General features: G+C 45.1%; 1 protein-coding gene across 1 annotated transcript in view; it reads right to left on the bottom strand.

Annotated features, from left to right (window-relative positions):
• Positions 1-711: 711 nt before the first annotated feature.
• The window catches only part of LOC310922239 (phospholipid-transporting ATPase IG-like), a gene marked incomplete at its 5' end in the record, with an annotated part of 62640 nt that continues 39597 nt past the window's right edge, over positions 712-23754 (bottom strand). Inside the window, 15 exons of the mRNA XM_083882696.1 lie at positions 712-4082; positions 8297-8450; positions 9924-10027; positions 10817-10882; positions 12695-12830; positions 15262-15389; positions 16433-16492; positions 16862-17007; positions 18243-18345; positions 18978-19152; positions 19493-19750; positions 20307-20488; positions 21044-21147; positions 21799-21872; positions 22743-22814. Coding sequence (XP_083738822.1) covers positions 3966-4082; positions 8297-8450; positions 9924-10027; positions 10817-10882; positions 12695-12830; positions 15262-15389; positions 16433-16492; positions 16862-17007; positions 18243-18345; positions 18978-19152; positions 19493-19750; positions 20307-20488; positions 21044-21147; positions 21799-21872; positions 22743-22814 — 1879 coding nt within the window. The 3' untranslated portion in view covers positions 712-3965. The remainder of the gene's footprint in view (positions 4083-8296; positions 8451-9923; positions 10028-10816; positions 10883-12694; positions 12831-15261; positions 15390-16432; positions 16493-16861; positions 17008-18242; positions 18346-18977; positions 19153-19492; positions 19751-20306; positions 20489-21043; positions 21148-21798; positions 21873-22742; positions 22815-23754) is intronic.

Genomic DNA, 23754 nt, shown 5'->3' with positions numbered 1-23754 from the left:
TTGAAACAGACCCGTGTCCTTAAAAAGAAAGCTAAGTCTATATATTTTTCTTGTGCATTATACAAACACTGCTAGTTGTGCTTCAGCACTTTCCTTGTGTTGTTGGAATTTCATCAATGCAAATATTGGGCCTGAATCTCACCAGCACCAGGCACTTTGCAAACCTCACTGGTGTACTTCGAGGCTTTGAATTAAAAAATACTTCTTTATTACAGGCAGCCACGACACAGAACCAAGAACCAAAACAGAGCAGTAAGGAAAACACTTTGTGAATGGAAATCAAGCACATGGACCTACATTTTTCTCAGCCAGTTCCTAAATGTCAGCTGAAGCCCTGGGTTCACCTATTCTAGAAAGTTAAATCAATTTGTTCACTTAATTCACAGGATTCACTTTCTTAATTAAACATTCATTTTGAGGGAAATGAGATGAGAGCACACAGGTCAGCTACGTGCAGCAGTTGATACCAGCAATTGCTAATACACTGCTGGAAAATAAAAATGTATGAGAAGCAAGCAGTGTTTCCTTAGGCAAATGCTGCTCCACATCAGAAAACCAAGCATGGCTTTGCTGGCACCTACCCCCCAGTGAAAATGCTGATTGTCCCCCTAGTACTGCCCTGGAAAAGCTCACACAATCAACTACCCCCTAGGAGTATCCAAGGAGATGAGACAGACAACAAATATATATTAATCAGAACAACATACCAAAGTTTATTGATTACTTCAAACAAAAGTTTCTGTAATGAAAAAAGAGCAAGTTGCATTCATAAAAGGTAACATTCACATTCAATTTCCTTGATATAAAGCAACATAAATGTATAAAATTGCATTTAAGTGAAAAAAATGTAAGGTTGCAGTCCTTTTTCTTTGCAAGAAGCTGAAAATGTATCTGCTCATTACCTGTATATAATTTACATTTTCTATACACTACATGGTTTTAAAAAAAAATTCATAGCTGGGAAATTGGATAAATGGTGCAGTATTAGGAAAGTTTTTCAACTGTGTATAAACAAATTCAATTTGAAGCTTTTATGCAATTCCAAGTAATTTATAATATTCTCGTAACCATTAGGATTATTTTTGAAAAGTTGCTATGACTACACCAAGCTCCACTGTTATCACACAAGAGTTTTAGAGGGAATCAATTACTTTCCTTATCTTAGAGTGTCACTAGTCAGTGATAAAACTTCAACAAATGATGAGAAAATCCCAGCCTTTTTCCTTCAAGTTTCTCCACCGAAAAGCCTGTACTGACCTTTTACTGTACCTGATAATCATCGTGAGCGTGGGGGCATCAGGGAACACAAGCACCCACCACAGCATTGCTGTCCCACTACTGCCTCTCCAATCCTGCCACCTTACACCTTACAGCCCCTACCACTTCTTCCCCTCTCTAACCTCAAAAGGGGTCTCCTGTTTCCCCCGATTTCACAAGTCACCCACAGCAATAGGAATATTGTTTCTGCCATTGCTGAGTGATGAGGATCAGCTCTTCTGCAGAACCAGAGCAGTCTGGCTGTCCTGGCACCCAGCACTACACCAGAGCACTATCTGAAGATCCAAGGCCAAGAAAAATTGCATTTTCCCAAAAGAGCTGCTATTCAAGACATTCCACGTGAATTCCACCTCACCTGTCAGCATGCACACCTTGGATTTGAACATACAGCTATTGCAATGGCTTGTTCCAACTGAAGTCAGGACACTTGGAAACACCAAGAGAAAGATTTGGTTCTCAGAAGGCTCTGTCTTGAGACAGGCAGCAGAAATTATCCTGTTTACGTGACTATTTGAACAGTTCACACACACTTCAAGTGTCACTGTTCCCACTGATATCATTAATGGAATTCCAGGGAAACAGACTTTGACCCTTGGAGTAGAGCATGACACAAAACAGAGAAGCAAGGTGTCAGGCTTGGGACCATTCGGGCTTGGAATGGTTTTGAGTCACAGGAATTAGGCATTTTAGCGCCCATTTTTTTAAGGTTATGTAAACACAAGTCAGCAACCGTATATTTAAGGAGAATGGTTAGATTTGGCATATAGAGCATATCTTCATTGTATTCATTGTATACTTGATCTGTAGGCACCATATTTCAGTAAGAAAAGTTGAGAATGGGACAAGGTCTGCAAGTAGAATTTTAGATCTGTGAAATGAGCTAGGAAAACAGGAAAAAAAAAAAAAAAGAAAATGAAAGCTTTGCCCATGGGACACATGCTGCCAGTGCAGCTCCTGACTTGCATGCAGCAAGGAGCTGAGCTGCACTCGCTGACATGGTGCAGACACTTGTGTTGAGGCCAGTGCAGAGGGTATAATACAGTGGTCCTGTCCATCCATCCCCTCCTGTGCTGGATGATGGCAGAGCAGCCACAGGGACTGTGCAGTCCCCTCTCCCACTCGGGTAAGGCCCATCCAAAGTCCTCATGATGCACAAGAGAATTTGCCAGCAGCTGATCCGCACCAGTTGAAGACAAACCACAGGGATGGCAGCCAGAGAGCAAGACTTGATTCTTCCAAAAATTAATAGTCTGCAGTTCAACAAAATTTGGTGAGAGGAATGTTTTGTTTAGTCCCAAATTGTTTTGTTATATGTACATGACACAAAGCCTGAGCGAGCGAGAGCCAAACCCAGTGGCAGCGAAGAGCTTGCTGCTTCTGAAATGAGCCTCAAAGCTTTTCACAGTAGTTCTGCTGGGGGACATCAGCATGAAGGAGGGACTGTCACACCAACCGGTGGCACACAGGCTGCTCTGTCACTGCTTATGACTTCACACAACAAAAAAAGCTGCTCTTTCCACATATGAAGTATCAGAGAGAAAACAAAAAAAAAAAAAGAGTCAGGCATCTCATCTTTGCTGTGCAGAACCTAAAGAGGAAAGTTCCTATGACCATGGTACAGGTATATTTAAAAAGAACATGCAAATTAAAAAAAAAAAAAAAAAAAAGGTAAAATGAAATCAGGTTCATGTATTCAATTTTAAAATGTCTTTTTTTTTTTTTTCTTAGTGCAAATAACTCAATATGCAGTTTTATACACCTGCAGGTTCACAAGCACAGCCCATGTCCCTGGGATCAGTCAAGGACTACACTGTCCCTCAGGCCTTTAAAGTGTTGGAGCAACTGCACAGTGCAGTAATGTAAGCACAGCCACAGGATCCTGGGCACTGGGGCTCAGAGTCTGCCACAGCCCAACTTTTGGGATTCCTTTCTCCCCCATGAAAGCTTCCTTCCATCATAAACAGCCACCAAATAACCTTTTCTTCACCCTCCAGCAGGAATAAACCCATCAGCAAAGGGGTTGTGGCAGGATGCTCTGGCACTTCCCAGCACTGCAGGTCTTCACATGGACACCACTTCTGTGGACAGACTACAGACTGTTTCCAGCTACACCTGGAAGAGGGAGCAGCAAAGATTTCTCCTGAATTTTCAGCTGATCCTGCTGTGTGCATCTGGGAACCCATGTCTGGGAGGGGGCAGCTGCCAGCCAAGAGGGGCTCCAGGGCTGCATCCACCTTCTGTGTGAAGGGAGCAGCCTCTTCGCAGTGCCTTCAGGGGGCTGGAGGGGAATGTTACTGGGTTAAAGTCTGTGCTACTTCTTCAGTCAGGCAGAGCACAAGCTTTGAGCAGCTCTGCTGCTCTCGGACAGATCTGCAGCGGGCAGAGGAAGCCCCCGTGTGAAATGGAGCTGGCACTTCACTCTTGCACTTTGATCCATGCTGTTTTGGGTGAATTCCTAAAGATGCTTTCTCAGCCTCCAATGATGTAGGATTTGGCAGAATTGGTTTTTCTGGGAGGGCAGGGAAGCCACAAGACCAAAAACTAATGGGTACCATGGGGCCAGTGCCCTGGCTGCTCTATCAGCATGGCTGCTTACAGTCCTTGGTACTATCAAAGGTCACTGTCAGGTTAAAACCATGGGTTTCCTACAGCATGACAATCAATATGCAGTGTTTGTGTGGAGCACTTTAAGGTATCCTGAGAGGATATCTTTCTGCCAAATTAGTAACAGCATCTTCAGCCTTCACATAACCATTCTCTATACGTTTGTACGACACTAACACAGGCAGATCAAAGGGGCCAGCCTGCAAAAATCAGAAGGAAAACAAACATGTATTGCAACTGTTACATTCCCAAACTCATAAACCTTTTCCTGGGTTATTTAAAAAAAATATTATATAGGAGAAGAAGAATGATTAGCTCATGATAAAAGTGCCAAATATTCACAACCAAGTAATCAGATGATAAATCCATTTTCACAATTTGCAAAATGCTGCATGAAGTCTAAAAGTGGCATCTGCCCCAACTGTCCCCTGTGGATCCTGTTCTGTGCTGGTCCAGCCACCTCCCACACCAGTCTGCACCAGTATGTGGTGGTGGAGAGCACCACCTAATGTCAGTGGGGAAGGACTGGCTGCACAGGCCAGGTGCCAGCTGCACTGGAGGCCTGGCAACCTAGCTGCTGGCCCTGCCATGCCCATAAACCTGATTTCTTTAGCAGCAGGTGTGGGCACAAAGCTGCAAGAGGTTTGTAGATAATCTGCAGGTTTATGCTTGCAGCAGACACGACACATAACATCTCCCCTAAAAACAGAATTGTGAATTCAATTAGGCACTTTTACTTTTTCTACTCTGCTATTGGCTTACAACAAAGTTTAAAATCAAGTCAACGCGTACGAGGATGCTCCGGGTGCGTGTACAGACACACAGATACCAAGACATGCCTCTGTCCCATGTGCTGACACACAGAGATAAGTACATGTGTTTAGTTTCCATCTATGCAGATGAATTAAACATACTTATTTCTATCTGACAGAACAGCATGCACCCTAGAGAAAGGGATTTTGGTACAATTCAGATGCAATACTGGAATCATTTTAACAACTGAGATTTCCATCCTTCACTGTAAATGTATCAGCATTAACTTTTATAACCGGTGTTAGCACAATTCAGACTGCACTCTCAATTTAATTTTTCTGCTAATATTAGATTGAAATAACTGCTAGATTGAACGATTTGTTTACATATTGATGAATATTTGGAAGGATCTGTACAGATGTGGGATTCTGAAGAAGTTGGATAGTACAACATCCCTAAATTAAAATGTATCCCAAGCATTGCATCTCCATTCCACAAGGACAGGTGCCCCACACCGATAGTCAAGAGGATTACAAGAACCATGTTTTAATTGATTTGGAGGGGGTTACATTTGGTTAATCAATGCCTTTAAAACCAGCCCAACTCCTCCGGACAGGGTACCTGTTACAACACATTAGACTCATCTGACAATGTTCTTAAAAGAAGAGGTCTGACAGAAGGTCTGGCTGACAATGAATCAGGTGCCTTCCTGCTGCTCTGCAACAGCGAGGCAAAGAGACTTATAGCACATGTGACCCTCAGCCTGCCTGGGTCAAACAACTCAAGACACAGAACCCCTTTTACAGCTAAGTCATTTCATAAAGGATGGAGCAACACACGGTGACTAACACTGGCTGGGTTTTGCAGTGCAAGGGGCATGGGAGGTATTCAGAAACTGACCCTGCTTCTCAAAATGTTTGGAGATTTATGCTGCAGGTGCTTTTGAGGGAAGAGGAAGACATTCCTGCTCTCCACACAACTGGAATTTTTAGAAGAGCAAGTAATCGTGGAGATCTGCAGTGAATCCAAACACTAGGGACATGTAATCGAGGTGCTTTGCTGTGGGTGACCCCACCAGTCGCATAGTCAGCAAGTCCAAGACTATCCCTTGATGTGAGGGTTGTGGGCTGTGGCTTAATCGCTCACACAAAGAACAATGGCAGCATTGACAAGTGGGATGGACTGGGCAAGGTGGGCACTGGGAAAGCTCCTCCTAGGTCAGACAAGCCTGAGTCATTTGACAAGTCATCCAGAGGACAACCAACATTAATTCCACCTTGTCCCACTCCTATCTGGTCCACTAACACAAAACTACAGCAAGGAAGGAGAGTGTAACCAGCTTTGTCTGTGTCCACCTCACTTGGACATCCTGAGCACGATCAGCTCATCCACCTGAGGTGCAGCAAGAGACCCAAGGGGAAGAGACAAACAAAATACTTCAGTGAAAGATTTAAATTAAGGCAAAAGGTGGGGAAAAGCAAGGTTCTGCTGTGTGAGCAAATCTAAATGTGGGTTTTCAGGAGTTAGGCATTAGAAGGAAGAAAAAAGCAGTTGAGCAAGCAACACATTGTGACTCAGAAAGGAAATCACCTTATTCACTCCAAGAAAAGCTGTGATTACTGGAAGTTTGAGAAAGCATGAAGATAGTAGATGTTCCTGAGGAAGGAAGGCGCTTCGTTACCTAGTTCACAACAGCACAAAAGACAGAAAATTGCAGTACAAGAAAGAGAAAGGCAGAAACCAAGGAAAACACAAATGCTTCTTGCAGTTAAAAAACCAAACAGAACCAAAACAAAATAAAAACAGCCACCACATTTCCACACAGAAAATTTAATAAAGGCTGAGCAGAGCTGATGTGCAGTGTTATAGGAAACTGGGGGTGAAACCCTGTCCCATTGGGATCAAGGGCAAATGCCCAACAACCTGGCCTCAAGTCCATCCTCCCCTTCCAGAAGGGACCCTTGGCCACCAAGCTGTGGTGCAGGCCCTCATACAATGTCCCTAATTTTGTTTTTCACTTAATGCTTCCCTTGGGACACTGATCTTTATATTTTAATATTAAGGTCAGGATTCTCAATAAGGGTTTTGATTTGAAATCATCTACCTGGTCTTAGATGCCTTTACAAATCAGGCAGCTGACTTTAGTGTCTGATGGCTGACAGATATCCAGAGCTGGTATCTCCTTCAGGCACTTACAATAAAACTCTTACTCAAAATGTACATTTAAATATGGCTCAGCCTGTGTTTTGTTTGGGATGCACATCTGAAGAGACTTTTCTAGTTGACACTCACTTTGCTTTGCTAAGTGATTTCACAAGAGCCTTTGTTAAATGAATATAAAGCACTCTTGAAAGTAAGTATTGCAAGAGGGGATGGACCTTTGGTCAGCAGCTGAAGGCAAAAATGGGTCACCTCCCAGGTGAGTTGAGCTGGGCTTCAGAAATCCCCAGGTCACCCTTCTAGGGCACGGTCCCCAAACTGTCATATGTCTGGAGCTGAGAGCAACTCACTCCCAGCCTATTCAACAGGGGTGTCCAGCTAGAAGCTATTAAATCATACTCAAGTGGAAGAAGTTACATGGATCCTCACAAAATACAACCACAGCTCTTTTACCATCTCTATGGTTTTCAACTTTAATGATGCCCCATCCCTGGAAGGGTTCAAGGCCAGGTAGGATGGGGCCCTGAGCAACCTGATCTAGTGAATGGCATCCCTGCCCATGGCAGGGGGCTGGAACTGGATGATCTTTAAGGAGCCTTCCAACCCAAACCATTCTGTGATTCTATCAATGACCAGGGGGTGGGGGTTATCTTATCCCACTCCATGTCCCTTCAGCTGTGCCCTACTGCAGCCCCAGGGACATGCAAACCCCAGGGCAAGAGACCAGGGCTGGCTGGCAATTCCCACATGCTGGCCCAGGGCAGGACTTGCTGATGCTGTGGGGGAAGAGAGCGGCTGCAGGAGGGGGAGCATGACTGGGGGGAGCAGGGGCTGCCCCTCTGGGATGTTCAGCCCCTCTGGGCAAGCAGAGACAAGGGGCAGGGGGCTCAGCACAGCGAGCTGTGAGCCTGGCAGTGCTGGCCTTCACCACTTGCAGGAGCAATGGAGAAAACTTTTAAGAGGTTTCCACCTCTAAAGGGAGCCCTCCTCCCCAGCAGTGAAGGAAAGCTGTTAAGAAACCAGACAACTTCCAGGGAGAGTGAAGATCCATGGTCTGAGCCTTTGGTTATTTATGGAGGATGGGCAAATGTGATCTGACCCTGTTCCTACTGCACCAGCACCTGAGGATGTACCCAAGGGGAACATCCTGCTTGTGTTTTTTGACATAAAAACAAGCAGGTTTTTTTCAGGACAGGATAAGGTGTGTCTGGTGATCAGTTCAGGCTGGACAAGGCTGATGCACTTCTCTACGAGACACCACATTCCCATCCAGGGAAAGCAACTAAGGAAAGGCACAGGTTGACTCGTTCCCTGCTACAGATCTAGGCAGTATTTTTAGAACAACTTCTTGACATTTTTGGCATGTGAAAGAGTGAGACAGGACTCTAGAAAGCCTTCCTTGAGATGTGAGTGGTATGTGGTATTGTTAGAGATTCATCTGGTACCTAAGGGTAAGAAAGGTCTTCCTAAAAATAGTGTGACACAATATCTTGTTCCTTACCTGATGATTTTTCTCTTTTATATTTTTTAAAACTATTAGAAGAATTTCTGGAAAAAGGCTGATGAAGATCAGGAGAACTATTGCCAGCCATGTGGAAACAGAAGCCAGCATATGAGCAAATACAAAATACATTCTTTGCTGTTTCAAGAAAGGCCTGAAAAAGAAAGGATACAAATAAATTCTAGTTAGCATGGGTTTTCCAAGATGATCAGAATCAAAGGAGATTTCAGGTAAAGCTATTAGCAGTTATGCCTCTCTTTCAGACAGAGATGGATACAGCAGAGAAACACACTGTCCATCCTTCTCCCAATCCATCTACTGCCTCCAGCTGCACTATTTCTGGAAGATTGTCATGATCCATTTTGCATCTTCCACATCTGTTTCTTTTCAGGGTGGGAAAGAGTTTGAATTTAGCCACCATCACTGAAAGATAAATTATTCACCTCATCAAAAACCAGGTCATTTTATTTCAACTTCAGGCTTTTCTATAGCTTCTGGTTTGGTTTTGATAGTGGAAATCCAGTCTCTCAATCACAACAGGTTATTTGCCCCTTCCTTTCCTTGATGAGGGAGAACAACCATCAGCTGCTCATGAAAAACACCTCATCAATAACTGATGACAAGGATCCCAAAGCAGTTTTTGCTTACTGTTAGATCAAAAATATTGAGCTATGCAAGTTAAACAGTAGAAAGAGTTTCCAGTAGAAAACTCACACATTTAGCATAGAGATGTGGCTAGACTGCAGATCGGGATCTGTTGGTCAGCAAAAATTAACTGAAGAGCTAAAGCTTGTGACCCCCATAGAAGATATTCAATTCTGTTCCACATTCTTATTAGCAGATTGCTGGATCAGGGATCCAGCCAATAGCCCATGGCACCAGCCCATAGAAAAGCAAAGGTGTAAAACAGAAATGCTGTCTACTCTGAATGTCAACTGAACATTTACTGCAGCACAGGAAATACAAAAGTGGTAACGTTTGCAATGTACTAATGCTCCCCTGCTTTGGTGACACATTAAACCTAAAATCCTGGGTGCACTCAAATCAATGAGAATTTCTTCTACTCAGATCCATGGTTTCAACACCAGGACCTGGCTTTCTCCTGTTTATTTTTCCCTCTGTCCCAGAGGGCCAGGTTCTCTTGCTCTGCATCTGCCTCATCTCTTCCTTCCTTCTGTTTCATTGGGGTTCTTTCCACCACAAATTCTTTCTGTCTCTCTCATCCACATGCACAAACAGATCCTAAGAGGTTTACTCTAGAACCTCCCAATAAAGACAAGAGCCTCAGCATCAGAAATGATCCCGTGGGCAGAAAAGCAAATACCCCCTGCCAAAGCTGAGCACCTGGATGATGCCCAGGGTGTTCTCTCTTTCAGGCTCTTCCCTCTGGTGGGCTGAGACTTCCTCGAACACATCTCATCACGCACCAGCCCTCTTCCAGCACTGGCTTTTGGTGGGTGTTGGATGGAGGCATCCCTTCCTCACTCAGCAGAGAAAGGAGCAGGGTTGCACACACCCTGCCACCTGGAAATCCCAGGACACCCCGCATGAGGGGATGCTACATTGCCAAAGCCAGCACTGGGCATTTCCCTAAGAAAGCACAGTGGGAAGAAGAAAAGATACTTGCCAAATGACTCCTCCCCAAAAGAATGAGAAAAACACATAGAAAGCAAGGGAGCCCCAAATCACAAAGTGGTTCATCCACGTCCAGAATCGGGTATCTAACGCTAGCTGTGGGAATAAAAAGAGAGACAAAACAGGCTTTAGATGCAGAAAGTATTGGATTGTATTTATATGAAATTTCAGACTGGTTTCACATTAAGATTGAAGGTTCTCCAAACAGCTACCTCTGTGCATACGGGCACCAGGAAAAACATTTTCGATGTCCACAGTCAGGCACAATGTTAGCAGGGAAACAGTGACATTCTAATTGTAACTGACACTTCTAAATTGAATAAATTTGATGCAACCCCTGATGCTACAGAAAAGAAACATCTAAAGGTTACAGGGACTGTAATTGCCTCTTGTCACCACCACCTGCTGTCCTGAACCAAACACAAAAGACCTTTTGTAAGATCTTATACAAACAGCTTGTTCTTGAAAGCTCCATGAATCAAAATAGATTTGCTATTGTTACTTGACACGCCCTTTTGCGATCACTGGCACTCAGCCTTGTCTGAAACAAGGTGGACAAACCCAAATTCTCTATTGCTCCCTCTCCTCTTGCTGGAACTGAACATCAAGAGGTGAAAGTGTGGGGAAAAGTCAACCATAACTAACTGGTGTCCTCAAAAGAGGGAAAAAAATAGAAAAATAATTAAAACAAACATGTAAAGACCACAGACTACACAAAGTAAAGTAAGCAGGTTCTGCCTCTATGGAAGAAGAGAAGATTTAAGTGTGGTGGAAAATACTCAGACACTTAATCTTCAGCACATTCACTAGAGGATTTTACAGTGCATACACAAACCTTGGAAAAGGCCTGCAATGAGAGACTGAAAAAGGCAGGGAGATGCTAACCTTGAGAGTGACGGTGAACACCAGCACGGTGAAAACAATTGTCCCAAAGGTCCAGTTCCCAAACACCTGCAAAACACATGGCACTGCCACAGGCGTCCCAAACCTTCTCCCAGGGAGGCACAGAAATGCCAATGTGGATGGGGTGCAAGCAGGGAGCAGAGGGAGAGTGGGAGGGAGCCACTGCTACGGGACATGGACACTCGGACAGGCTCCAGGTGCACACAGATGACTCACTGCCTGCTACACCACCCTGTGCCATGCAGTGCCACACAGACAGGTGACCAGAGCTGGGATGGTGACAGGGACAACCTCCTACTAACAGCAATGTCGATCGAGGACAAGTCATTGCACCACCTGCATTTCAGGATTTCTTGGCAATTTACTCAGTTTCTGCTTTCTCGCCACACTCATCATCATAATCTCTTTGCAGTCCCCTCTTCAGAGTGCACCAGTGGGTACTGTTCCATCTGGTTTGGTTTGTGGGTACTAGTGACTATGCACACAAAGAAAAGCAGATATTGTATATAAATCAAAATGATGGCAATGAATGGGAGAGATGCTTACCAAAGGCTGTCAAGATCTGAATGCAAACATTAAAACAGAAAGTGAAATGTAAAAGTTTTCAAAAAATGCAAAAAAATTAGCCAGTAGGAGTGAAAAACAAGTCAATCAAACATACATGGATATTATGAACAATTGCTGGTAGCAGTTCTTATGGGCATAAGTGTTTACAGAACAGGACATAACCACAGATCTTATTGTAGTGTCACATAGACTTAACCTCTGAAGGCATTCACAAAACATCAGTGCTTCATGTTTCATTCAAATACAACCAGAATGGCTATAGATACAGAAGGGCACTGATTTGACAATACAGGGGCTTGACTACATCTAGCTGGGGCCATAAATGCTGGCATTGATACAATGTATGGTTATACATACATAAATTTCATCAGCTTTTCTCCAAGTGTTAGCTGCTAAAAAAAGTTTAGGTATTTTCAAGGGTCAAAAATGATGGTGTAAAGAAGTTTCCCATTAGCCAGGATCTAATAACAGGCTGCACATTCCCTTGGGGAAAGGGTCCTGAAACAGCTTGGGCCACCACGCGTGGCAGCCGCCCTGCACTAACGTTTTGCTCTGTACTCAGTTAACCAGCAAAATAAGAAAAAAGGAAAAATAAAATAAACCTCCATCTTTTTTGCTCCTCTTTCTGTGCAAGTTAACCCCAGCAGCTCCCACACTTTGCTCATGCGGTGATGCAAGTGGTCATCCCCACAGCAGAGGCACAAACAAGCAGGCAGCAGGGACAACATCCTGCTGCCTCCAGCAGCTGGAGACTTCTGCTGGCTCCAAAACAGGAGCAAAAGGCCAGCACCAGCCTTCAAAGAGAGAGTGAAAGCTGAAATCACACCCCCAAGCAGGCACAGCACACAAGCAGCCCTGCACCATGTCTGCACTAATGAGCACCATCTCATCAAGGTGGACTAATTCAGCTGCTCACAACCAGCCAAGCACATGCCGGATTTCAGGCTGTCACTGGTGGGAAGGACAAACACTGCTCCTGCCCTGGGCCAATGCCTGGGATCACACAGAAGAAGGGATGAGCACTGTGCAAAGCTCACTGGGTAGGAACAGAGCTGTGTGTAAGACTAGTCATTTTACCTAGTGAGTGTAACCAGCTCTGCCCTGTTTCCATGGCAATCTGGAAAATGTTTTATTTCAAGCATTTGCTGCAGAATCACACCATAAGCAAGGCTACACTGTTGGACAAGACTCAAGACACACTGCACAGATTAAGCATGCAGATATTCCCTGCCAGGCATATCAGAGGCAGCGCACAAAACAAACACTCATCCTCCTTTCTTTTGGTGCTGTTACCTTTCCATTATCTTCCAACGATGAACTTTGAAAAAGAAAATAAACCCCAAAGAAAAACACAAGTCCTTCAAAGGCACCCAGAAAGGTCCAGTACAGGAACGGCCTCCACTGCAGCATTGCATTATCTGACACCTTCCTGCCAAGAGATGGAGTAACAAGACCATCACCACCACGTTTAGGATTCATTGCAAAGCTCCTCGTAGCCAGGCGACTGGGGGGTTTTGGAGCAAGCCCTTGCAGTAGGAGGCAAGGGGGGAAACCACAAAAATACCTGCCAGGACATAAAGAACACTTTTCATATGCAGCTGCTGATCATGAGAAATCACAAGAAGTTCAGCATATGAGTTGTTTTGTCCTTCTCCTCTAGGTAACTTGGATGAAAAAAGCACAAAGTGAACAGAGACAACGCTGTCCTGAACCTCTCCTGCAGCCCCTGCACTGCCCATGGTATCTGATATTATCTGCTAAATTTTAAAAGCAGGGTAAGGCTAAAGAGCAGCTGTATGGGATGCATGAAATCCATGGTGTGCTTCCCTCTTTTTGTTGAATGCACAAAGTACTTTTTTGAGAAAAGCTCTGCAAGTCCTGTTCCCTGAAGTGGTGTTTTTCTGCACAGGTTGAAAATAACCTCCTGAATTGTATGGTGGGTGTGTTTATCACAGGGGTTGTATCAGGAGGCTCTTGGCTGAATACAGGATGAGATCTGGCATGGATGCAGCAGCAGCAACAAATGGATGAGCTATGAGCAAAGCTCTGCAGGGATCACACACAGGGTGTGGGGAGTGGAGGGTGGCTATCAGGGCAAGAGGGAGTTAAAAACAGTTCCCTGCATCATTATCTTTTCAGATTACTTTCTTTGAAGTCTCCACCTTTTTTGCATTATTCTCCTTAATTCCTAAAGCAACAATACATCCATTTTCAGCAAGCTGCACTTTGCAAACCTGTGTGGTGCTGGGCTCCTATAACTGCAGTTTCTGAAACAAGATCCTATTGAAACCTACACACAACAATGCCATGGCCATGTTATAACATATCACAAATTGGGTCTGAGAAAAGAGCAAGGATAAACCAGATTGGAAGTGTGGAGTATTGCAAGGAGAGAAAATACAAGCAGCTTCCTCCCTGTGAGCTCTGTTTTGCATTCCCATTTCTGTCCTGCAGCACTCGTAATAAACAGACTTTTTCCAGACTCAGGATCTGTACTGCAGCAGCTCAACACTTCCTCCAGCAGCAGTGCAGCAGGTGCTCTGCATCCAGCAGCACATGCGGTCATGAATATTCAGACTAAGGCTGTTTCCCCTCAACAGACAGACCCCAGAGATCAGAGAGCCCACCAGGGGAAGGCACAGGGGCCTGCTGTTATTGCTCTCTGTCGCACAATATTCAATTACCAAGCTATTTAAAAATACAGACAGTGGCATTTTGTCCTAGAGTGAAGGGATATAGAGCTCTAATCAATCATGGCTCTGAGTGTTTACTTCAAAATCACCCAAGCCCCTTCCCAGCCTTACAACTCTTGTTGCATTTGCTGCTTTTTTCTATACCTAAGACAACTTTCACACGGTATTTTAGGCACCTGATAATTCCTTTTGCTGTCTCTGCACAGAGACTGCTCTTGGCTCGAGCACAGCTGTGCCACACGCAGCTCCTCCACTGCTGAGGAGCATCACACCACAGCAACAGGGCTGGCACAGGCCACTGACCACAGCAGCCCTGACCTGGCTTTTTCCACAGGCTGAGCTGACTGCCAGGCTGGGGAATTAGCAACAGGCATGCATGGAGAGGGGTTTCCTCCAAAAAACATCTTCCTTAGCCTTGCTGAAGGGCTGCTCCAAGCACGTGTATGGGCAGGGCTGGGAGGAAGATGGAAAGCATCTGTTTCTGTGCAAGATTGGAGCCTCTCCCTGCTGCAACCAAGGAGAGAAAATGACAAGCAAAGCAGAAAGAGAGTCTCAGCTGTCCTTTCCCTGGGCAACGTGGCAGAAAATAGTGTGTGGATAGATGAGTAGAGCTCCCTGGGTTCTGATAAGGGGACCTGGTCTGTGGAGGGGAAGCCTGGGGGACCATATCCATTCAGACAAGCTGAGAAATCACCTGCCTGAGCTGGGCTTCAAAAACATTCATCTTTCTGAAAATGAATGGATCTTTTTTCCTCCTGAAAGCTGCATCTCCCCTCCCTGCATTACATGCTCCATCATGTGCTTGGCTCCCACTGCCTGGCTCAAAGGTAATGTGAATGAATGGTCTGGCCACACTCACAGCTTGATTTTTCTTATGGATGAATTCCACCTACAATTTTCTCTTTCATAGAGATACAGAGTGCCATTTGCTAGACCAGATACTGTCAGAGAGCATAAACAAGTAGCAATAGGCAGTAAACACAAGGCTGCTCAGCTTGAATGCAGGAACAGCTGAGCCAGGAGGGACAAAAGTGGCTTTTTCTGCACTTCATGGTGATCCCATCCCTGACACAGGAGAGGGACACCTGCTTACACTCTTGCACCAAGAAAACTCAAACCATGGCTAACAGAGTTGTGCAGAGGTTTACCCGGCCCAGGACTACTCACATGTAGAGCTGAGGATCTGAGGTCAGCGTGTCGATGCTGATGTGCTGCTCCAGGAGGCTGTAAGCCAGGATAGGCAGCGATGTGAAGCAGATGTTGTACATGGTCAGATAAGCAGCATCATACAGTGGCTTAGAAGAGGAACAAAGGGTTAAATGAGACAGATAGAAAAAGGTCTCTCCAGGAAGAAATTAATCCATAAATTTCCAGCCCCTGTCTGCTACATACCCTAGAGATCCATCCCTTTGTCACATAGCACAGCTTCATTGGATGGGAGCTGTGCTGCATGCAATGCAAGGGGGAAAAAGACACCCATGGGCTGCATGCCCAAGAACCTGCTCCCACTGACAGAAGTTTTGTAACTGGCTGGTCTCATCTCCAGCTTATCCTCCAGAAAAACATGACTGAACAGCCCTTATCACAGCTTTCCTCTTGCTGCTCTTGTGCTGCCGTTTCTATTAATACATTTGATGCCTCCTGTACCTCTCTAGACTAGACTGTTTTAGAAGAACTATAGCTTCTTTTTTTACAAAAAGAGAAAGGCAAGTGTTTCTGCCAAAACAAGCAGAGAATTATCTCTCACCACTTACTCTTCCTGTTACTTTTGAGCCCAAATAGACACAAAAGCCCCTTAAGTTGACACAAAAGCCAAAGCTTGTCTCCAATCACATGAACCCACTCACCACATAGATCTGCCTCCCTGATGCTTACTTGGACTAAGCAAAGCTCTGATAACACTCATTGTGTGTCTTTTTTTAAAGAAGTCATAAAAGAATGAACCTTTCTTTCTTCTGAGTGACATTTTTAATGCAGCAAAATGCAGCAGAGCAGACAAGATCAGGAAACCTTTCAAAACTTGTTCTTGTAAGAGAAGCAGAAGTAGCAAAATCAGGTGCTGACAAACCAGCTAAACCCTTCTCTCATTACTTCAGGAAGGTGTCCACCTGTGTTTATGGCTGGTGGATGGGAAAGGAAAGAAAGCAGATTGCTTTCTTTTCAGTTATGGTCTCAAAATATGTTCCAGATATAGTGTTGAGCAACAAGGTCAGCTCCTACTGTCCTCTAGAGCAAGGTGGTGAAGGGACAGGATGCCAAAAGCCAAGTCTCTGCTAGGAAGCCTCATTATGCCACTTGCTTTTTATCTTGCCTTTATAGACAAATTACTGGAAGTTACCTGCTGAGAGAATCCACAAAAGAACTGGTATAAAAACTGTGGTAAAATGAAGCAAAGGTTCTAGAAAAACAAAAGACAAATGGTCAGCAGGGAAGCACTTGACTTCTCAAGTCTAAATCCAAGTAGTTTTTCCTGTTATCAGACATTAGTGTCTGACATTACAATATCAGACAAGGTAGGGCACTTTTTCAATCAAGCACGAAACCAATCCAGTGAGCAGTTAGTATCTGCAGGAGACACTAGAAGAATGCTCACATTCCCCTGGAAGCAGTTTTCAATGGACAGGCACATGGCAGACACAGCCTGTCCCAGGGAAGGAAAACAGAACTACAGAATATCCTACACATTTTTTTCCTGTTTATTATTTTATTCTATTGCCAAAGAAATGCATAGGATAAACAAACAAATCAGCTGCACAGTGCCCCTTACCTTATAGAAGAAATACTGTACAAGGTGTGCTATTCTCACATAATATAAATGCCCATGTGCTAGTAGCAGTTTTCTTAAATGTTTAAACTTTGGCACAGCATAGTCACTGTTTCTGGAGGCCTGGCGTCCTTCTTTGCCTTTTATCCCTGGAGACAGAAGCATGGCAAGGGGTTAATCCCAAAGGGGCTGGAATCTGGATTCTGCCCACTGGGTTTGCTCACATCACTCAGTGTCTTGAGGTATGACAAAAGCTGAGATTCCCTCCTGAGTGCCCCAGAAGACCAAACATGAATACCTTCTGTGTGGTTTTGGCTCCACAACACTCAGACCTGCCTCTGGAGTTTTTAAGCTATATTTAGGCTTCTCTGTGATTTCCTGTGTAAGTGTGTGGTGAAGGGTATCTAGGCAAACCTGATGAAAGATAAGGAATTGGTTCCCTGTGGACTGGTCTGCATCTCACGCAGCTCACTTACTCCCCTGCAGCTGCTCAGCCTCCTGAGACATCCCCACAGAGCTGTTTTGTTCACAAAAGCCACATCCAAATGAACTGCACTGGATCCCCTTCATTAGAGGGCACCACAGCGTTTCCAACAGCCCCAAATGAAGAACATGTCCTTTCTCTTTCACTGACCCTTCTTCAGCAGTATTACAGGAGTCTCTCATATTTCAGACACCAATCGACAGGCAGGAGGAGTTTCCAACCTGCTGTCAGTCATATGGACAGTGCAGACACAACACACCTGGGCTCAGCCCCAGCAAACACATGTGGGTCCCTGTGCTGAGCTGCTGCCACCAGTTAGCACTGAAGGCTGACACTTTCAGTGCACTGCCATTGCAGCAACTGCCATTAATCACCCATCTCTTTGCTGCTTGTGTCCCTTTTTTTCTTGAGCCCCAAGCAATCCTTACCACCACTACTTTGGTCACAGAGTTTTTGAACATGATCTGCAGTATATCAGACAGAGAGACTGGTACTAGCACAGGTGAGCAGTATATGATGATCTCATCTCTCTCTCTTTTACAGTGGGGATGGTAAAACATTGGCACAGGTTGCCCAGAGAGGCTGTGGATGCTCCATTCCTGGGAACATTCAAGGTCAGGTTGTACAGGGCTCTGAGGAGCTTGATGGAGCTGAAGATCTCCCTGCTCATTACAGGGGTTAGACCCTTTAAAGGCCCCTTCCAACCCAAACTATTTTATGATATCAAGCATTAATCTGGAGTTAAACTCTGCCTCCAAAGAAAGCAAGAGCAGACTTCCCACATTTTCCAGTGGGATTGGTTTAGCCATGTGCAATCAGAAACACCAACTGCACCTCAGTAGTGAACCCCAGCCAGAGCAGACAGGTCTGGGCTGTGAGATGGGTGTTTCAGGGACTTACCTATTCCAACATGTGCTTCCAAAATCATACTGACATCATTTGCACCATCCCCTATGGAGAGGGTTATTGGGCTTCCTTTTGTGTTCTTCACCATTCGCACAATCTAGAAGATTTAAAAAAAGGACAGCAGCAGAACCCAAAATTCAGTTTAAAAGCCTCCAGAGACCTTCCCACTGCTCCCCCCAGGACAAGCAATCAGGCTTTTACAGCAGCAATATAACACCTGGAGAGTTCAGGTTAATAAAAGCCCTTGTTACTTGCTTTGCAGTCACAACCAGAGCAAAAGCCCAATCCAGTTGTGCACAAAACAAACCCCAGCAGCAACATCCTGCTCTTCCCTTCTGCCAGACCCTGTTTTCCCAAAGGTGAGTTCTCTCACGCATCTCAGGGTGCAGAAACACATCACTTATCAGGCTGGAACATCATCTGCTGGAGTGAGGAAGTCACAGACTCCACTTGACAAATTTGGAAAGGAAAAAAGAAAGGAAACTGGCAGGTTTTGTTTATTTCTAATTGGCCTGGGTTTACAGGTTCCTGTCAGCATATTAAACAAAGGGTTTTCATTCAGATTTGAAAGAATGATGTGCTTTCATTGTGCTCTGAAGCTCAGACGAGGCTTACACATAGCCTGGAGAAGTCCTGCTTGATTAGGATGATCAGGTCAAGTCCCAGCTGATGAATTCAGTGTGCGTCACATCAGCCAGTGATGTGCTTCAGGCAGTGAGAGGTAAATACCTGTGCTTTCTGCAGCGGAGCCATCCGGCAGCAGAGGACTGCAGTACACTTCAGGCAGATCTGTAGGAATATGCTTTTGTAATTGCTAGAGCCAGAGTCCTGAGAAGGGTTGAGTATCAGCGACAGCGTTGAGCCATCGATGATCAGTCCATATTCTTGACTCAACGTCCAGCTTCTGGGGCACAACAAGGAACACATTTGAAACTTAATCAGACTAAGAAGTCAACCTAGCTGCTTGTATCATCTTAGTGAAAAAAAATGGTTTTGGGTTAATCTTCTTCCTGTCCATTTTTTGGGGCTTAGCAATTTTAAAAAGCTTAGGCTTAACACGTGCTCTTCACTAAAGGAACAGTGCAATTAAGTTCAAAGCAAACTAATACCGGAGATGATGAGCAAAGCAAAGGAACCAGTCGCAGTGTCTGCAAGTAACCGGTCCCCAGGGCCACAGCATGGTCCTACTTCAATACCAAATTTGCATCTGAAATGCACACAGCTGGGTCCTCTGGCTCACTTACCTCTTCAGGCCTCCTCGGTTTATGGGAACATCCTGAATCAGCTTTTTGTGGTACTCCAGCAGCAGCTCATGGAGCCGATCCTCCTTCCTTTCGCCCACCGTTCTCGCCGTCAGCTCCAGCAGCTCGGTGCTGGTCTGGAAGAGCCTGCAAGCGTAGCAGGTGGATTTGGCAGTTTCCATCTTGTCTCCTGTCAGCACCCAAACCTTCATGCCAGCTGCGTGCAGGGCCTCGATGGTCTCTGCCAGCTGCTCCTGCAGCCTGCAAGCAGAAGTAAAGCATCACTTTGCAGGTTGGCCCACACCTCATCCACTTAACCCTGATTCTGATTCTGCAGGTAGAAAACACCAGCTCAAGAGAAGTTAATTGACTTTTCCCATGCTGGAGAGACCACTGCCACAGGAATAAGGATTACAAGTCAGCAATACCAAATTTTTATTTGCAGGTAAAAAGAGAAATCACTGCTTTATACTCTTGATTCTTAGGCCTCAGTAAGAGTTTAATTTATGCTTGCAGTTACTATAACTGAATGTGGAATTGAATTTGTTTTGATGTGCAAATTAATGCTGCATGCTTAATTCACTCTCTAGAAGTGCAAATATTTCTGTAGTTTCATTAATAAATCCCAATTCCTGCTACACCAGCAAATTTAAGCAATGAGAGCACTGTGAAATGGGTTGTGCCATGGTGTAATTAATTGCCCTGGACACTGCCAGCATCTGCCTGGCTGTTCAGTTCCACCACAGCAAGTCCAGGCCACAAGGCCACATCAGAGGAACCACAGGCACCACAGGGCTGGTGGTAGTCACCTCTTTACCTGTCCTCTACAGCAGTAGCCCCAATCAGGTGCATGTCTGCTTCTGTGTCGTCAAAAACCTTGGCCATCTTCTCCTCCCTGTCCTGCAGAGCCATCTTGGCTTCATTGAGCTGTCTGTCAATTTTGTCATACTCCTTTTCAGTTAGTTCTTTGAAGGCCACACACAGTGTTCGGTAGCCATCCTGGCAGCAGGAGGGAAAGAAAATAAAGTGGACAAATGCCCTAAATCCAGATTTTTTACAGCTCCTCACTTTAGGGTTGGTGCTTTTGTCTACCATCAATGCTTCTGGCAGTACTGACCCTGAGGGCAGGGATAATTTGTTAGCTTGTGTCAAAAGAGCAATTTTCTGTGTTTATACAGTAACTTCTTCCCACCAGAGTAATCATGGCTCTGCTTATTATGTGCAGAAACTAAGAGAAGGACCAGGGCTGAGAGCATGCAGCCAGCAGGGAGAGCAGGGACTGGGTGCCACCATGACTGGGACCAGGCTGCTGATGTTACTTCTATTTTTAACTTGCCTGGGAGATGCTTGGACACAACAGTGATGGAGACCATATAAGTATATCAAATAAAGGTGGAAGCCAACCAAACAGAGAAAGAAACAAGCCTGACATCAAACAATGTGAAGCAACACTCACATTTTCAACACTTCCCTCCAAAGCAAGGTCATATCCCTATTTTTGGAATAAGGCTTTCCTGACCCCAGCAGCCAGCCAAATTCCATCCGTGTGCTCACCATAGCATTGCGGTCCACATGGACTTTTGTTTGTTGGATTTCTTCTTGCTGCACCCTTGGAAAAATAGAGGAGTCTGCTCCTTTACAGAAGAGAAGCAACTTTCCTAAAAGCAAATTATAAATAGTTTATAGCACTCACAAGCTGAAGAAAGACTTAACAACATCAATAGCAAGCAAGTGATGCAGAGGGAGGAAATCTGGGAGGACTGAAGAGGGAACTGCTAGAAACCCGACTGCCTACAAAAAATGGCCTTTGACCAGCCTGGGAAAAACCTTTGGCTGACCTGGCTGAGACTTTGGGTGTCCCTACCTGCCTCTGAGCAAGTTTTCTGCAAAAGGCTGGACATTCTACCTATAAGCCTTGGCAACCTTTCCAGGGAGGGCAAAACCAGCATCCCAAACCTTACAGGACTGACACTTGAGAAGGATGGTGACTTCTGGATTTTTGTCTGCTATTCCCATGAAACCCCATCCCACCCAACATTCTCACATCTTCCCTGTACTTGTTCCAGCCTGGAACAAGGCAGGCAGGGAGCTCTCCATGGGTCACTGTTCTCATCCCCTGATTTGCTGTTGCTCCCAAATAGATGCTATGAAGGAAAATTAACTCTATGACAACCAGACTCAGTACAGAATTTAGTTAGACCAGCCTAGAAAACCTAACAGCTCAGCTTCTCTGGGTGACAGGAATAAGGAGGATGTGTTTTATAGCTGTGCACATAGGTATGAGAGGCCACAAAAGCACTTTGCTGTACCTGTGGTGGTTCTCACAATGACACTCATACGGCGCCGGACAGGGTCAAAGTTCAACACGTGGAGAAGTTGGTACCTTTAGAAAAAGAGAAAAAAGCTTTGACTCAGTAAAGGAAAAATAGAAAAATAACTATTTGAAACAGAAAAACACTAACAATGAGCTGCAGAAATCAATACACCCTACAAGTGGCATCAGCCACCTAGGAATGAATTTTACAGCTACTGCACAAGAAAATGGAGGAAAAAACCCAAATTCTAGTAGTCCTGTGGTGCTCTGAGCATGGGACTAAGGGGATGGGTACCCAGCAGTGCACCAATCCCCCAGGCTGGGCAGGGGCTCAGCAGGGAATGGGGCACCACACACCATAAGCAGTAACACTGAGTCTCCCATTTAAATAAGGAGTTTCTTCATGAGGGAAGTAAGAAGTAAAACTTGCTTGTGAAGGCAAGTTTTCGGGGAGTGCTGGGAAGGTCAGTGACTCACAGATGTCTACCAAGCTGTGAGCACAGGGTAAAATCTAACTATTTTCAGCTTGGGAGGGGAAAAAAGGTTACAGGGAATGGAGCTGTATCACAAGTTTAGGCTCAGTGTCCTGCTGTGAGCCCCAGCCACGGCCCATAAGGTCAGCAGTCATCTTATGAATCCCAGGAGCCACCTGCACAACCCTGTACAGATGAAGGATACACACAAAGGACTGCAGGCTCTTGAGGGACCTGAATTTAGACATCAGTAAACCACCCGTGGATTTTTGCAAGTGAGCCTTTTCGCTTACACCTTGATGTGCTGTGATTTGTATATGGGACAGGAGTTTTGGGGCAGGTCAGCATGGCTTGACAGCCCTCAAGGAACAGCTTTGACCTTGCCAGGTTGACCAAACTCAATTAAGCTGGGTAGGAGTGGTGCAGAAGAGCAGCCCTGTTCCTCAGCAGCCCCAGCAGCACTTACATCTCAGTTTCATTCTTTTGGTTTCGAATTTTCATGAATTCGTTTTCAAGTCCTAGAAAAGTGAAACCATACCTGTCAATAAACAAAAGGACAGAACAACATTGAAAACACCCATTGGCACATATTATACATAACAATGTTCTCATTTCACCTTCTACACTGCAGAACAGAGCTCAGTGAGTCCAAGCTAAAGAGCACGGCTGAATGTTTGTTTGCTCCATGCAAAGCCTGCTATGATGTCCTGGCACTGCTCCCATCCCCTGGAGAGCCTGAGCACTGGAGCACACAGACACAGAGCCTCTGGACATGGTCCACTGGGTCTCTGGCAGCTTTACAAGCCATGTATACACAGCTGCAACAGCCTCCATCTAAAACCTAGGGGCTGGCAAGAGCATAGAATCACTGAATAGTTTGGGCTGGAAAGATCACCGGGTCCCAAACCCCTGCCATGGGCAGGGACACCTTTCACTAGACCAGGTTGCTCAAGGCCCCATCCAGCCTGCCCTCGAGCATCTCTGGCAGGATTCAAATGTGGGGTTGACAAAAGTAACCATCTTATTATTTTGCCTCTGCATGACAAGGAAAAAAATTCATTGCAATATGCACATGGTAACTGGTTTCTGTTTCTAGGGGATTAAAACACAAGGCCATGTGGCCTCCAGCAAAGCAGCCTCTGCCACACCTGGGCACGGCAGCACCTTGGGGCTGCTCTCAGTGAATGCAAACCATGGCCTCCCAGGGAGCTGCTCATGGAAGATCCTTTACAGAGCATCCCTTTAACAGAGAGCTCATTTAAACCCACAGGCTCACAGGACTGCAGGTCAGGTTCAGCAATTGTTATATGTAATATCTGTATAAAGTAATTTGTGCTTGGAAATTAAAGAATCTAAAATTGGGAATTCACAAGGGGCTACCAGGGAAGGCTAATTTGCAACTGTAAAGCACGGGCAGCTCTGGCTCCGAGGAGGAACCACAAATTTACAACAAAAAAAGAGCAGCTGCCGATGGGCCA

This window comes from Zosterops lateralis (genome assembly GCF_965231275.1).
Source record: "Zosterops lateralis genome assembly, chromosome: W".
In the NCBI taxonomy this organism is placed as follows: Eukaryota; Metazoa; Chordata; class Aves; order Passeriformes; family Zosteropidae; genus Zosterops; species Zosterops lateralis.
This window is presented reverse-complemented; position numbering and strand designations above follow the sequence as displayed.